Source organism: Takifugu flavidus, chromosome 6, assembly GCF_003711565.1.
Source record: "Takifugu flavidus isolate HTHZ2018 chromosome 6, ASM371156v2, whole genome shotgun sequence".
Classification (NCBI taxonomy): Eukaryota; Metazoa; Chordata; class Actinopteri; order Tetraodontiformes; family Tetraodontidae; genus Takifugu; species Takifugu flavidus.
In genome coordinates this window covers 15,674,274-15,689,749 of record NC_079525.1, presented here as the reverse complement: position 1 = coordinate 15,689,749, position 15,476 = coordinate 15,674,274, and the positions used below count along the sequence as shown (strand labels likewise).

Below are 15,476 nucleotides of genomic sequence, written 5' to 3'. Positions count from 1 at the left end.
AAGAGAGGGGAAATAGCAGGGAACATTAGCTTATAATAACAAGGTTAAGAATCAGGCACAGCAGCTTCAACGGTACCTTTTACATTGTGGGGAAACATCCAAGTGGGCTATGTGAGCACTGTCACACATGGAAACAACAGAACAGGGGCTTTTAATATACAGGAAGTATAGTCGGGAAAACTGATGATGGATGACTGAGGAAACTGGGAATGGTGGATGGGGATGAGAAGAACAATTTGAGCTGTGCAGAAAGTTCAGGTGGGATGAAAGGGTGTTTAAATGTCTGACCTGTGCTGGTCTATTCAACAGGATGTAAGTGCGCTAGAGGACCAGACGGTGGCAGTAGTGCAACAATATGGGGACAACTGCCGTTTAAACCAAAGAAGAAGAAGCAGAAGCCACATCTGCTGAAGTGGCAGCTGGAAGAGATGAAGCCGTCTGGAGAAAGTTCCATGTTGGCCTTGGCGACGCTTGTTCTGGCCGCAGCCGTCTGCGTGGCACCACGGGCAGCCTTATCTAACGGCAAGTAGAACCGGTCCGAACCCATTTGCAGACCAGCATTGGGTTTGCTTTTGGTAATGAAAATAAGCATTCATAAACCATCAAGTCCATAATATCATTTTCGGCCCAAACGTATACCATATTTTAGTATTCTCTTAAGTGAACCATCAACCAAATCGGTCAAATATAGATTGCAACAGAAATGTAAACGCATGTCGGTCCAGTCAGAACGTCAACCAAAGAATTTGAAGTTCTCTTCCCGGCCAAGATGGTTTTATGTTGGATACCGGACACAGTTCGGCTCCGGGTGCACCGAACCTTCCGGTGAAGCACTGCTGGCAAACACCGGAGCTGCTATTAGCTCTGAGCTAAAATGCTACTATTTGCATATGAAAATGAATGTGAAAATATGAACCGAGGTGTATCTGACAGTAGCCGGTGGAGCAACAGTCAGTGGCGCTTGGGTCCATTCGGCATGTGACCTGGCTCAGCCTCCTGCTGTCCACGGTGTCGGAGAACATGGCACCTTTGAGAGTTCTGTAGCAGCAGCTAGGTGCAGTCACAATAGATGGCTACATGTATATTTGAACAAGTTCGTTAGCTATTAAGTGATGTAAAGAATATCTCCTCCCCATCACCCGCCAGCCTCTCTGCCCGGTCACAAGCGGACCGTCCCGGGGATGGATAAAGCTTCTCTGACTGTCAAGAGTGAGCTGGACTCTGATGTGATGGTGTCGTGGGTGTCTGAGCACTGCTACCAGGTGCACCTTTAGCTCCTTGTTCAATCCTATCATGGTGTGTTTTAGTTTGGTCCTTCTGATGTGGAGGCCCATGTCTGTGTGCTAGTGTGTGTACCAGCAGTCGGGGATTCTACCTGCAGCCCGTGTTCCTGGCCAGCCCAGCTCACTAAATCTAACTGTGGCCACGCAGCATCCCATCATCCTGCAGCTGAACCGCACTGCTGACGACTTGGTGCTGTGCACGTGAGTCAAGCTCCTCGTGTCCTGGAAATGTCAGTATATTCAGAACCAATTGCAACTAGTCGAATGAAAACCAACAAATTAGTGGGTCTCATTTCCACATTGCTTTTAAACAAGTGAAATCTTCACAAATAATTAAAAAATAAAATAATAATGATGATTTTTAATTGACAGGCTTCCTTTCCACTTTGGAGAACATGGCATCTACTCGTTGTGGGTAAAGAACTCTTCAGTCGTCACTTGCTCCATCGTGACTCTCGCAGACCCCGTCAGCAGCTACATACGTGAGTAACTCTGCCTGAACATACGTGAGTAACTCTGCCTGAACATACGTGAGTAACTCTGCCTGAACATACGTGAGTAACTCTGCCTGAACATACGTGAGTAACTCTGCCCGACGCTGTGACAGAGGATGCTCGGACGGTCACATTCTCATTTGTTCCATGTCACTCTTCACACAGCCATCCTAGTAGCCTTTCTCATCTACACTGGCCTGGCCTTGGCGTCTGCCTTTGGAAACACATTACTTGGGTAAAAACAACCTAAATACTGGGTCGAAATCTTCCAGATGTCTTAAAGCAGCCTTAGAGATGCTGCCAGTGCATGTGCGTGTTGTATTCCCGGGTTAGAGCTATTAGCATGACTGATTGTGTCACCTGATGCCTCCAGGCTCCATGCTGTAAGAGCTTTCTTCTTCCGATTGAGGGGCACAATGGACACAGAGAGGCTCATCAACTCGGTCAGTCTGTTAAAGCTAACGTATTGTTCCTCAACACCATTATTATTTGCTTTGCGAGGATTCGGGCTCCCTATTGATGCACTTTTAAACTCTTCACCCTAAAGGAACTGGGCTCCCCTGGCAGGAACACAGTGCCAGTGACTGAAAACATCCTCTTGCCACCTCCTACATCCAGCAAGAGGCTGCAGTCTCTGGATACGTTCAGGGGGCAAGTAATCAGTAGTTTAGGATTCCATCATGACATGAAACACCATTCGCTAATTCTCCTGCTTCTACTGGACGGCATTGTCATATAATGTAAAATGGAGTATTTTCTTTGGTTTCCTCAGGATTTCGTTGGTCATTATGGTGTTTGTGAACTACGGAGGTGGCCGATACTGGTTCTTCAGACATGAAAGCTGGAATGGTGAGGGTCACCTGTTCCAACCTTACCGCCTACCTCCACAGAGCATGACGTCCTGGAGTTGAACTCTTTTTTAAATCTCTTTGCAGGTCTAACTGTTGCAGATTTAGTCTTTCCCTGGTAATCCGCATCTACATGTAGTGTGTCGATAGCAGGGTTATTTTGGACCCGTCTTCCCCACATTCGACATAAATATACAGCATTTTGGGACCAGACTAGTTTCTTCAGGTAATAATATGATTTCCTTTTCATCAGGTTTATGTTCATAATGGGAACATCCATCGCCCTGTCGGTCCACGCTCTCCTTCGGACAGGCTCCACACGCCTCTCCCTGCTGGGGAAAGTTGCATGGAGAAGCCTTCAGCTCTTCCTCATCGGTCTCTTCATCATCAATCCAAACTACTGCCAGGGACCGTGTGAGTGGAAACATGTTTCTTGAGACTATTTCAAACCATGTAGGAGGTTCAAACTACTGACACGCATTGGCTCCATGCTCATTGACGCCTGCCAGTGTCTTGGGGCACCCTGCGGATCCCAGGGGTGCTGCAGCGCTTGGCTCTGGCTTACCTGGTTGTCGCCTGTCTGGATCTACTGGTGGCGAGGGCTCATCTTGAAATCTTCACAACGGTGAGTTCGACTGACGTATGTTTTAAGCTAAATGTGTCAGTAGAGAGAGCAGTGCTAATTCTTGAGCCTCTGGCCTGTGTTCAGGATGCTTGGTGGTCTCCAGGAATCGAGGTCTTGCTGTATTGGCCAGCCTGGGTGTGTGTGCTGCTCTTAGAAAGCGTCTGGCTGTTTCTCACCTTCCTCCTTCCTGTACCCGACTGTCCAACGTGAGTCCATGTGCGTTTGCATCAGTTTCTGCTTCTGACTCCAAAACTGAAGGAGTTCTTGTGATCAGGGGGTATCTGGGCCCGGGTGGAATCGGAGACATGGGGCTCTTCCCAAACTGCACAGGTGGAGCTGCTGGCTTCATTGACCGATGGCTGCTCGGAGAGAAACACATCTATCAGAATCCCTCCTCACGGGTATGTGGTTCACCTGTCATCGTGTTGGTCACCTGTCATCATGTTGGTCACCTGTCATCGTGTTGGTCACCTGTCATCGTGTTCGTCACCTGTCATCATGTTGGTCACCTGTCATCGTGTTGGTCACCTGTCATCGTGTTGGTCACCTGTCATCGTGTTGGTCACCTGTCATCGTGTTCGTCACCTGTCATCATGTTGGTCACCTGTCATCATGTTGGTCACCTGTCATCGTGTTGGTCACCTGTCATCGTGTGGTTCACCTGTCATCGTGTTGGTCACCTGTCATCAAGTATTCACCTGTCATCATGTTGGTCACCTGTCATCGTGTTGGTCACCTGTCATCGTGTTGGTCACCTGTCATCATGTTGGTCACCTGTCATCGTGTTGGTCACCTGTCATCGTGTTGGTCACCTGTCATCGCGTTGGTCACCTGTCATCGTGTTGGTCACCTGTCATCCATGTTGGTCACCTGTCATCAAGTATTCACCTGTCATCATGTTGGTCACCTCATCGTGTTTGTCACCTGTCATCGTGTTGGTCACCTGTCATCATGTGGTTCACTTGTCATCATGTGGTTCACCTGTCATCATGTTGGTCACCTGTCATCATGTGGTTCACCTGTCATCAAGTATTCACCTGTCATCGTGTTGGTCACCTGTCATCGTGTTGGTCACCTGCCATCATGTTGGTCACCTGTCAGGATGTGGTTCACCTGTCAGGATGTGGTTCACCTGTCAGGATGTTGTCTAATGGCCCGGTTCAGGTTGGTTCTAGCTGTTTCCAGTGCCTCCGTATCACCAGGGTGTGCTTTTGTTTTTGACAATAGTAGCCTCCTCCTCTGGAGGTACCCAGACAGACTCAGCCCGCTCCTGGATGGGTTAACCCTAACCCTCTAACCCTAACCCTAACCCGCTCCTGGATGGGTTAACCCTAACCATCCATCCATCCATCCATCCATTCTCTACCGCTTATCCGGTCGGGTCGCGGGGGGTGTCTCAGCCTAAGGAGAGAAGCCCAGACTTCCCTGTCCCCAGCCACCTCCTCCAGCTCATCCGGAGGGATCCCCAGGCGTTCCCAGGCCAGTCGAGAGACATAGTCTCTCCAACGTGTCCTGGGTCTCCCCGGGTCTCCTACCGGAGGGACATGCCCTGAACACCTCACCAGGGAGGCGTCCAGGGGGCATCCTGACTAGATGCCCAAGCCCCACCCATCTGGCTCCTCTCAACGCGGAGGAGCAGCGACTCTACTCCGAGCTCCTCCAGGATGGCAGAGCTTCTCCCCCTATCTCTAAGGGAGAGCCCAGCCACCCTACGGAGGAGCTCATTTCAGCCGCTTGTACCCGTGATCTTGTTCTTTCGGTCATTACCCAAAGCTCATGACCATAGGTGAGGGTAGGAACGAAGATCGACCGGTAAATCGAGAGCTTCGCCTTTCGGCTCAGCTCTCCACCACAACGGACCGGTGCAGAGTCCGCATTACTGTGGACGCCGCACCGATCCGCCTGTCGATCTCCCGCTCCATTCTTCCCTCACTCGTGAACAAGACCCCGAGGTACTTAAACTCCTCCACTTGGGGCAGGATCTCCTCCTTTACCCGGAGAAGGCACTCCACCTTTTTCCGGTCGAGAACCATGGCCTCGGATTTGGAGGTGCTGATTCTCATCCCAGCCGCTTCACAGGCGGCGGCGAACCGATCCAGTGATAGTTGGAGGTCACGGGCCGATGAGCCAACAGGACCACATCATCCGCAAAAAGCAGAGACGCGATCCTGAGGTCACCAAACCAGATCCCCTCAACACCATGACTGCACCTAGAAATTGGTGACAAAGGGCAGCCCTGGCGGAGGCCAACCCTCACCGGAAACGAGTTCGACTTACTGCCAGCAATTCGGACCAAACTCTGGCACCGATCGTAACCCTAACCCTCTAACCCTCTACCCTAACCCTAACCCTCTAACCCTACCCCTCAGGAGCTAACCCTAACCCTAACCCATCAGGAGCTAACCCTAACCCATCAGGAGCTAACCCTAACCCTAACCCATCAGGAGCTAACCCTAACCCTCTAACCCTAACCCTAACCCATCAGGAGCTAACCCTAACTCTAACCCTCTAACCCTTTTAACCCTCTACCCTAACCCTAACCCTCTAACCCTAACCCTAACCCATCAGGAGCTAACCCTAACCCATCAGGAGCTAACCCTAACCCATCAGGAGCTAACCCTACCCTAACCCATCAGGAGCTAACCCTAACCCATCAGGAGCTAACCCTAACCCTAACCCTAACCCTAACCCATCAGGAGCTAACCCTAACCCTCTAACCCTCTAGCCCTAACCCTAACCCATCAGGAGCTAACCCTAACCCTCTAACCCTCTAACCCTAACCCATCAGGAGCTAACCCTAACCCTAACCCATCAGGAGCTAACCCTAACCCTAACCCTGACCCATCAGGAGCTAACCCTAACCCTAACCCTAACCCTAACCCATCAGGAGCTAACCTAACCCTAACCCATCAGGAGCTACCCTAACCCTAACCCTGACCCATCAGGAGCTAACCCTAACCCTAACCCATCAGGAGCTAACCCTAACCCTAACCCTACCCATCAGGAGCTAACCCTAACCCTGACCCATCAGGAGCTAACCCTAACCCTAACTCTAACCCATCAGGAGCTAACCCTAACCCTAACCCTGACCCATCAGGAGCTAACCCTAACCCTAACCCCATAGGAGCTAACCCTAACCCTAACCCATCAGGAGCTAACCCTAACCCTGACCCATCAGGAGCTAACCCTAACCCTACCCTGACCCATCAGGAGCTAACCCTAACCCTAACCCATCAGGAGCTAACCTAACCAACCCTAACCCTGACCCATCAGGAGCTAACCCTAACCCTAACCCATCAGGAGCTAACCCTAACCCTAACCCTGACCCATCAGGAGCTAACCCTAACCCTAACCCATCAGGAGCTAACCCTAACCCTAACCCATCAGGAGCTAACCCTAACCCTAACCCTAACCCTGACCCATCAGGAGCTAACCCTAACCCTACCCATCAGGAAGCGCTAACCCTAACCCTAACCCTGACCCATCAGGAGCTACCCTAACCCTAACCCTGACCCATCAGGAGCTAACCCTAACCCTAACCCATCAGGAGCTAACCCTAACCTAACCCATCAGGAGCTAACCCTAACCCTAACCCTGACCCATCAGGAGCTACCCTAACCCTAACCCTAACCCCATCAGTAACCCTAACCCTAACCCATCAGGAGCTAACCTAACCCTAACCCTGACCCATCAGGAGCTAACCCTAACCCTAACCCATCAGGAGCTAACCCTAACCCTAACCCTGACCCATCAGTAGCTAACCCTAACCCTAACCCTAACCCATCAGGAGCTACCCTAACCCTACCCTGACCCATCAGGAGCTAACCCTAACCCTAACCCTAACCCATCAGGAGCTAACCCTAACCTAACCCATCAGGAGCTAACCCTAACCCTAACCCATCAGGAGCTAACCCTAACCCTAACCCTAACCCATCAGGAGCTAACCCTAACCCTAACCCATCAGGAGCTAACCCTAACCCAACCCTAACCCTGTGACCCATCAGGAGCTAACCCTAACCTAACCCTAACCCATCAGGAGCTAACCCTAACCCTAACCCATCAGGAGCTAACCCTAACCCTACCCTAACCCATCAGGAGCTAACCCTAACCCTAACCCATCAGGAGCTAACCCTAACCCTAACCCTCTACAGCAGCTGTCTTGAACAGGTCCAACCTGTTGTGCTAACGGCTCTCCACTAAAATCTAAAGTCTCTCTAATCTCTCTACCGGCAGGAGGAGCATTGAACATGAATATCCTGGACAAAGATGTCAGGCTTCTTTACCCTCTTTGAAACCATTTTACTCCCATCATCTTCTGTGGCTAAAGCATTCCTGTTGCTCTCCTTGAATGAGTCCTCAAGGTGTAGATGAACATTTCAGTCCTGTCCAGAGGAGACATTTCAGTCCTGTCCAGAGGAGACGTTTCAGTCCTGTCCAGAGGAGACGTTTCAGTCCTGTCCAGAGAGACGTTTCAGTCCTGTCCAGAGGAGACGTTTCAGTCCTGTCCAGAGGAGAACGTTTCAGTCCTGTCCAGAGGAGACGTTTCAGTTCTGTCCAGAGGAGACGTTTCAGTTCTGTCCAGAGGGACGTTTCAGTCCTGTCCAGAGGAGACGTTCAGTCCTGTCCAGAGGAGACGTTTCAGTCCTGTCCAGAGGAGACGTTTTCAGTCCTGTCCAGAGGAGATGTTTCAGTCCTGTCCAGAGGAGACGTTTCAGTTCTGTCCAGAGGAGACGTTTCAGTCCTGTCCAGAGGAGACGTTTCAGTCCTGTCCAGAGGAGACGTTTCAGTCCTGTCCAGAGGAGACGGCTCTCTTGTGTCACATGCTTGTGTTGTGCTTCTTTGCTTTCTCTGTGCATTTGTCATGGTACTGGCAACATAAACCATGTTTGTCTTTTTCTGCCTGTGGGTGGACCATCCTCTGTCCCACAGTGGTGCCAGGCTGAAACCAACAGGATTATTTTGGCAATGGTCCTTCTTTTCTTCACCCAAGAGGCAAAATGTCTTCCACCTTTGCTGTCCAATCGAGACCTGAAAGAATGTCCTCTAACTGCGTTGTGTGTCTGTACTCAGGTGATTTATGCCACTCACGTGCCGTATGATCCAGAGGGAATTCTTGGCAGCATCAACTCCATCCTCATGACTTTTCTTGGCTTACAGGTTTGTTTTGAATGTGTCTGCATTGGTTTAACTCTCCATTTATTCCCTCATTTTGTACAATTATTGATGAATTGTAACATGGTTATATATCTTAAGTAGCTTTTAAATTGTCTTCAGGCAGGAAAAATTATCTTGCACTACAGAGATCTTCATCGAGGTATAATATCAAGGTTTTTAATTTGGGCCTTTTTATTGGTAAGTTCAACAGCTGCATGGACACGTGTTCAAATCTCAAGTGAGTAACAACGTCTCTTGTAAACTACAGGGCGTCTTTTCAGCCGTTCTCACCAACTGTTCCACAAACCAGGGCCTAATTCCTGTCAACAAGAACTTATGGTGGGTTTTCCAGCGGGATCTGGGAAAGGAAGGGAGCTTCCGGCACTTTTCTTTAGTTGCAAGCAAATATTTAGACTAATGGTTGCATGTGTGCATTAAGGTCTCTGTCCTACGTGACGACACTGGCCTGTTTTGCATACGTGTTGCTGGCGCTCATCTACTACACTGTAGACGTTCAGAAGTGGTGGACCGGCGCACCTTTCCTTTTCCCAGGTGAGACTGAGCACCGTGTCACAATTACTGTGGGTTGTGATGAAATGAACCCATTTAGACGGAACTACCTGTTGGAATTTTAGGGCTACTTAACTAAATTTGGAGTCTTCAGATTATGGTGTTTTCCTCATTTCTGATTCATTTTGGGGGTTTAAGTAAATGTTGACCTGCTTGTATTTGCAGGTATGAACTCCATCCTTGTGTACGTGGGCCACGAGGTGTTTCAGGACTACTTCCCCTTCCGCTGGCAAATGAGCAACAGCCAATCCCACTCTGAGCACCTGACCCAGAACCTCGTAGCAACATCTTGTTGGGTCCTCATCTCCTATGTTCTATACAGAAAGAAGGTTTTCTTGAAAATTTAGGTGTGGAGCAGGACACCACGAGCAAAACAAGGAGCTAAACAACTTCAATTTCATGCAAAATGCTGGAGCTTTTCAGGGTTGAGCCAGAGAGGTGATCGGATTTCACCGTCGGTAGGGAATTGTTGCTATGACAACAAAGATAAAACAAACACTGTTTAAGGCCGTTTTTACGGCTGTTATTAATGCTGGTTCATTTGTCTTCTATCAGTCAATGCGGCCGTGGGTGGTGGACGAATGGTTTATTAAGCTCCTGATGGGAGTGGGAGAAATCCCCGCTGCTGTTTGTGTAAGTGGCAATAAACCAAGAGAATGTACGTTCACCACCTCCATAACAGGTATTTCTTAGCTTGACTTTTCTGTAGTTTTGTTGTTCTTTGCAACTATCTGATCTCTTTTTAATCCCAATCAGTTTTTGTGTTTTCACCAGTGGTGCACAGCTGCTCTTTACCTGTATTTTTCTTATCAAGTCTGATTTTGTATATCACTTGAGTCTCTTATCCGAACAGAATGCCTTCCCATTGTATCGTACCCATGTTTATGTCCCTCCAGAGTCATATCATTTTTTACCAAAAAATTACACTCTAAATAAAAGTAAGAAACACATTGTGTAATTGTGTTTGAGTTCATATTAGCTGTATATTCGGTTTGTGGACGCTGTAATCACATAGAGGTCATTTTTAGTTTACAGTTGTGTTCTGAGGTGGAATTTTTTGGATCCCTTTTTGTTCCATTTGTCCCTTTTGAGGCAGATGTAGATGCTGTATGTGTCGTCCGCTTAAACACAGAAAACTCGTCATCGTAAATTCAGTTCTCTATAGAGCTTCTCTGAGCAACATACTCATGAGAGTTTATTGGTGGACAACATAATCACCTATTGTAGCATAATTACCAATAATAGCAACGTGCATCTTTCCCCGTTTCAGTGGTGCTTCTCTTCAAACCTGCAATCTCTCAACGCATCACCAATCTATTGGGGTTGTTTTATAATATTATTTTCATTGTTTTCTACATGCATCAGAATCTGTGTAAAGAAGTGTAAAACCTATTTGAAAGAATCATAGCTTACTGATTTATGCACACAAGAGAGCCAGCTTCTTTTGATATTGAGACTGAATTCACCCTTTCAGTGGTGTCAACCCTAACCTCTAACCCCTGACCCAACCCTAACCACTAACCCTAACCCAACCCTAAACCCCTAACCCCTGACCCAACCCTAACCCTCTAACCCTAACCCTGACCCAACCCTAACCCTGGCCCTAACCCGACCCTAACCCCTGACCCAACCCTAACCACTAACCCTGACCCAACCCTAACCCCTGACCCGACCCTAACCCTCTAACCCTAACCCTAACCCTAACCCTAACCCCTGACCCAACCCTAACCACTAACCCTAACCCAACCCTAAACCCCTAACCCCTGACCCAACCCTAACCACTAACCCTAACCCTGACCCAACCCTAACCACTAACCCTAACCCAACCCTAACCCCTGTCCCAACCCTAACCTCTAACCCCTGACCCAACCCTAACCCCTGACCCAACCCTAACCCTCTAACCCTAACCCTGACCCTAACCCCTGACCCAACCCTTACCCTCTAACCCAACCCAACCCTAACCCCCTAACCAACACCCCCCCCAACCCCCCCCCGCCACACACAACACACATACACACACATATAACCCTAACCCTGAAACCTAACCTAACCCTAACCCAGCCCCCCCCCCCCCCCACACACACACACACCCACACCTATCCTGCCTCTTATACCCTGTCCTCCTCTCCTTTCTGATATGGATCATGTGAGCCAGTGGGAGGTGGAATGGGGACTAACATGCGTCGGCCAGTGCCTTGCCTCGATCTCTCATGAAAGGCTACACAGATGTTGGTCTGTATAGTGAGAGACTGGGAGTACATCTCTCATTCCCCTAACCATGTTGTGTGTGTGTGTGTGTGTGTGTGTGTGTGGTGTGGGGTGGGGACTATTTTTATACCGCTGCCACATTTCTGGAATGAAACCTGACACTTTGTTGCTGCTAAAGTAATGGTACACATTTGAGGACATTTGAGCACCATTTTGTGTCAAAACGCAACATTTCCACAAACAGTTTTGTTTAGGTTTGTGTAGGTTGAGGTTATTTCCTAGTAACTAGATGATGTATGTCTGTAAACAACTCTACCCACCCAGGTAGAAGTCAGACATCCCAGCCTATTCCTAAACTATCCTGTTACCTTCAATTTGTTCTTTTTACACGCTAGGCATCATTTTATATTGCTTCCTCAGCTCAGATGAAGGTGATTAACTGCCTAATGAGTCAACGGGGAGCTCACTAAACGACCCTCGTGCACGACAGCTGCATGTTTGGGACCCTAACAGACTGTTGGCAGGATCACAGGGAGCAGCCGGAGAAAAGAGGCAAACACTCAACATCAAATCTCCACATCTCTATAGATGCAGAGACTATGTGCCACCTCTTAGTGAGACCAACAAACAAACAAACAAACAAAGCGATGTGCGTATCAACTGCTGACACCTCCACATAGTTCACTGGTATTTGTTTCCTTACACTCATTTACCTTTACAGGGACGCTCTTCATCTTTGGAGCGTTCTGGCTGCCACTGAGAATCTACCGAGTGACACTTCATTAACATATTTTGAATTTGCTCTAAAATATAGTTTATCTGTCTTCAAGAAATAATCCCTGGGTTCGAGTCTCCCTCCCGGCTCTGCCCGGAATAGCAACAGAGATCACCTTCACACATTTCGCTGACTGGCGCTGGCGCTGCCTCACACACTCGGTGGCTTGGAGCCATTTGATTTTCCATCAGTTCCAAAAGGAAACGAAGATCTGAACGACAATTATAATCAGCACAACAAAATGTTGCCTCTGTTGGGCTACTTTTCTATGGCTGCAATTTGCATTATTGCCCAAGGTGCCGACTTCCAGGCTTCGATCTCTCCCAGTGGAGTTGCCGCCATCGACCAGGCGGGTGAGTAAATATCAGGAATAACGGGTCACAGCTGATAGCAGCTCTTTTTCTAACGCTTGTTTCACATTCAGATATGGAACATTTACTACAGAGACTTTTACTAACCCAGATCACTAGTTATGTCGTTGGTTTTGGTTTAAGACATATTAGAGGGTTGAACCGAGTCAGAAACGTTTGCTTTAAATTTAGGTTCCTTTGGTTAATTTGTGCTTGAACTCTGCACTCTGAACCCTGACCCTAACCCTCTGAACCCTAACCCTAACCCTAACCCTCTGAACCCTAACCCTCTGAACCCTAACCCTAACCCTCTGAACCCTAACCCTAACCCTCTGAACCCTAATCCTCTGAACCCTAACCCTCTGAACCCTAATCCTCTGAACCCTAATCCTCTGAAACCTAACCCTCTGAACCCTAACCCTAACCCTAACCCTCTGAACCCTAACCCTCTGACCCTAACCCTAACCCTAACCCTCTGAACCCTAACCCTAACCCTCTGAACCCTAATCCTCTGAACCCTAACCCTCTGAACCCTAACCCTCTGAACCCTAATCCTCTGAAACCTAATCCTCTGAACCCTAACCCTAACCCTCTGAACCCTAACCTAATCCTCGGAACCCTAACCCTCTGAACCCTAATCCTCTGAACCCTAATCCTCTGAACCCTAACCCTAATCCTCGGAACCCTAACCCTCTGAACCCTAATCCTCTGAACCCTAATCCTCTGAACCCTAACCCTAATCCTCGGAACCCTAACCCTCTGAACCCTAACCCTCTGAACCTAATCCTCTGACCCTAACCCTAACCCTAACCTTCTGAACCCTAACCCTAACCCTAATCCTCTGAACCCTAACCCTCTGAACCCTAACCCTAACCCTTACCCTCTGAACCCTAACCCTAACCCTCTGAACCCTAACCCTCTGAACCCTAACCCTAACCCTCTGAACCCTAACCCTAACCCTCTGAACCCTAACCCTCTGAACCCTACCCTAACCCTCTGAACCCTAACCCTCTGAACCCTAACCCTAACCCTAACCCTCTGAACCCTAACCCTAATCCTCTGAACCCTAACCCTAATCCTCTGAACCCTAACCCTCTGAACCCTAACCCTAACCCTCTGAACCCTAACCCTAACCCTCTGAACCCTAACCCTCTGAACCCTAACCCTCTGAACCCTGACCCTCTGAACCCTAACCCTCTGAACCCTGACCCTAACCCTGCACGTGCCACGGAGAGCACGGGGGAACATTTAGGGACAATAATTCTGCTGAGTTCCATTTTGATGCTGACTAAATCCAATATTGACGTGCTGATTCCAGTTTGTTTCCAGTCGTCAGGTTTTTTCTCCACAGCTTCACCTCCAGATCAGCCAAAGTCCTCTGATGAGCTGATTTCAGCTGGACTCATATTCAGCTACGTTACAACCTGTTGGTGCAGTCCAGCTGAGAGGTGTCCCAGTCCCAGCTGAGAGGTGTCCCAGTAGAGAGGTGTCCCAGCTGAGAGGTGTCCCAGTAGAGAGGTGTCCCAGCTGAGAGGTGTCCCAGTAGAGAGGTGTCCCAGCTGAGAGGTGTCCCAGTAGAGAGGTGTCCCAGCTGAGAGGTGTCCCAGTAGAGAGGTGTCCCAGTCCCAGCTGAGAGGTGTCCCAGTAGAGAGGTGTCCCAGCTGAGAGGTGTCCCAGTCCCAGCTGAGAGGTGTCCCAGTAGAGAGGTGTCCCAGCTGAGAGGTGTCCCAGTAGAGAGGTGTCCCAGTCCCAGCTGAGAGGTGTCCCAGTAGAGAGGTGTCCCAGTAGAGAGGTGTCCCAGTAGAGAGGTGTCCCAGCTGAGAGGTGTCCCAGTAGAGAGGTGTCCCAGTCCCAGTAGAGAGGTGTCCCAGTAGAGAGGTGTCCCCGTAGAGAGGTGTCCCAGTAGAGAGTTGTCCCAGTAGAGAGGTGTCCCAGTGGAGAGGTGTCCCAGTCCCAGTTTTTGAGGTGTCCCAGTCCCAGTGGAGAGGTGTCCCAGTTTTTGAGGTGTCCCAGTCCCAGTGGAGAGGTGTGAGCAGCTCCCAGTAGGTCAGTCCTATCAATGTCCTACAGGGGAACTTTGAGTACGTCGGAGCAGTTTTAGATTCCTCGAGTTAGAAACAGCTGTCAGACGTCAACGCAACAGAAATTGTGTAGCTGATTGTTCATCCAGGTGAAAAGTGATTTCACTCTTGAACTGCACCAACAACAGGCGCCGAGGGTCGGGGCCCTGGTGCAGTTGAGATGAAAGCAAATTTCAATGAAAGATACTTCAATTTAACAGCAGTTTAAGAACAAAAGAGAAAGGCGGCACTGACATGTCTGAAATCAGTGTGCCGTCTTTTCCTGGGATCTGGGATGCAGTCTTGAAGAACACTGTAGAAATCTTATATAACAGCTATTCTGTGTGAAGTCTGAATTCCTCATTAGCAGAATGGGGTAAAGCACAAGCGCCACTTCTCTTCATCGATTCACATCGTATCTATAGATGTCTTATAGATGTCTGGACAGAAGTTGGCCTGTTTAGCAAAGTCTATAATTATTATTTTTCTGCTCACTTGGTGCTTATTTGTTATTTATGTCATCATTAGTATTTTTAGTGAACTACTGGAGATTGTGGACTGTTCCAATGGTCAGTAACAGACAGTGAAAGTAACTACCGCTACTGTTGTCTGAAAACTACAGAAGACTTCAAGAGATCTTCCTGAGAATCTGGCTGAAACGGGTTAGGCTGAGGGTAAATGAGTCTGTTGTTGTGTAGGGCTCAAAAAGCCCCTCTGCTGATGACACAACTGTTGATCTCCAGATCTGTGCATGCTGGTGAGCCCCCCGTGCATGAGTGAGGCCGATCGCTACAGCCTGGAGGCCCTGCAGAACATCCACCAGATGATGGATGATGACAAAGACGGTGGGATCGAGGTGGAGGAGAGCGTGGAGGTAGGAGCCAGCCAGTCTCCCTTAAATCTTTGGGACACGTTCGTCTGCGTTTTAAATGTCGATATTTATGCAAGCAGAAGACCGAACGGGTAAAGTTATCCAACAGGTGTCACGGCCAGTTTTAGAGTGGAATGATCCTTCAGGAACAGTATAAATACACCTTGGGCTCACTGACAAATGTGGTTTCCCTGACAACAAGCTTTAACGGTAACCTTTGGTTAGGGTGAGGGTGAGG

The 15,476-nt window shown here is 48.9% G+C and overlaps 2 protein-coding genes across 3 annotated transcripts; both read left to right on the top strand.

The window, feature by feature from the left end:
* The first annotated feature begins 361 nt into the window (after positions 1–361).
* On the top strand, positions 362–9,924 carry hgsnat (heparan-alpha-glucosaminide N-acetyltransferase). Its single transcript, XM_057035674.1, has 18 exons — positions 362–522; positions 1,147–1,262; positions 1,348–1,484; positions 1,656–1,765; positions 1,943–2,012; positions 2,151–2,220; positions 2,325–2,428; positions 2,550–2,626; positions 2,713–2,743; positions 2,879–3,039; positions 3,135–3,250; positions 3,335–3,456; positions 3,525–3,651; positions 8,321–8,407; positions 8,525–8,602; positions 8,673–8,743; positions 8,844–8,956; positions 9,140–9,924. Exons 1-18 carry the CDS (start codon positions 429–431, stop codon positions 9,319–9,321), a joined length of 1,866 nt encoding a protein of 621 aa, XP_056891654.1. The 5' UTR covers positions 362–428; the 3' UTR covers positions 9,322–9,924.
* Positions 9,925–11,290: 1,366 nt separating this feature from the next.
* Positions 11,291–15,446, top strand: LOC130527343 (stromal interaction molecule 2-like). 2 transcript variants are annotated; one of them, XR_008950983.1, is made up of 3 exons: positions 11,298–11,831; positions 12,013–12,310; positions 15,111–15,445. XR_008950983.1 is itself a non-coding variant. In XM_057035759.1 (2 exons), the coding sequence occupies exons 1-2, from the start codon at positions 12,199–12,201 to the stop codon at positions 15,332–15,334; spliced, it is 336 nt and encodes a 111-aa protein (XP_056891739.1). In that variant the 5' UTR covers positions 11,291–12,198; the 3' UTR covers positions 15,335–15,446. The 2 variants fall into 2 exon arrangements, 1 of the variants encoding a protein (XP_056891739.1); XM_057035759.1 differs by having other exon boundaries at positions 11,291–12,310; positions 15,111–15,446.
* Positions 15,447–15,476: the final 30 nt, after the last annotated feature.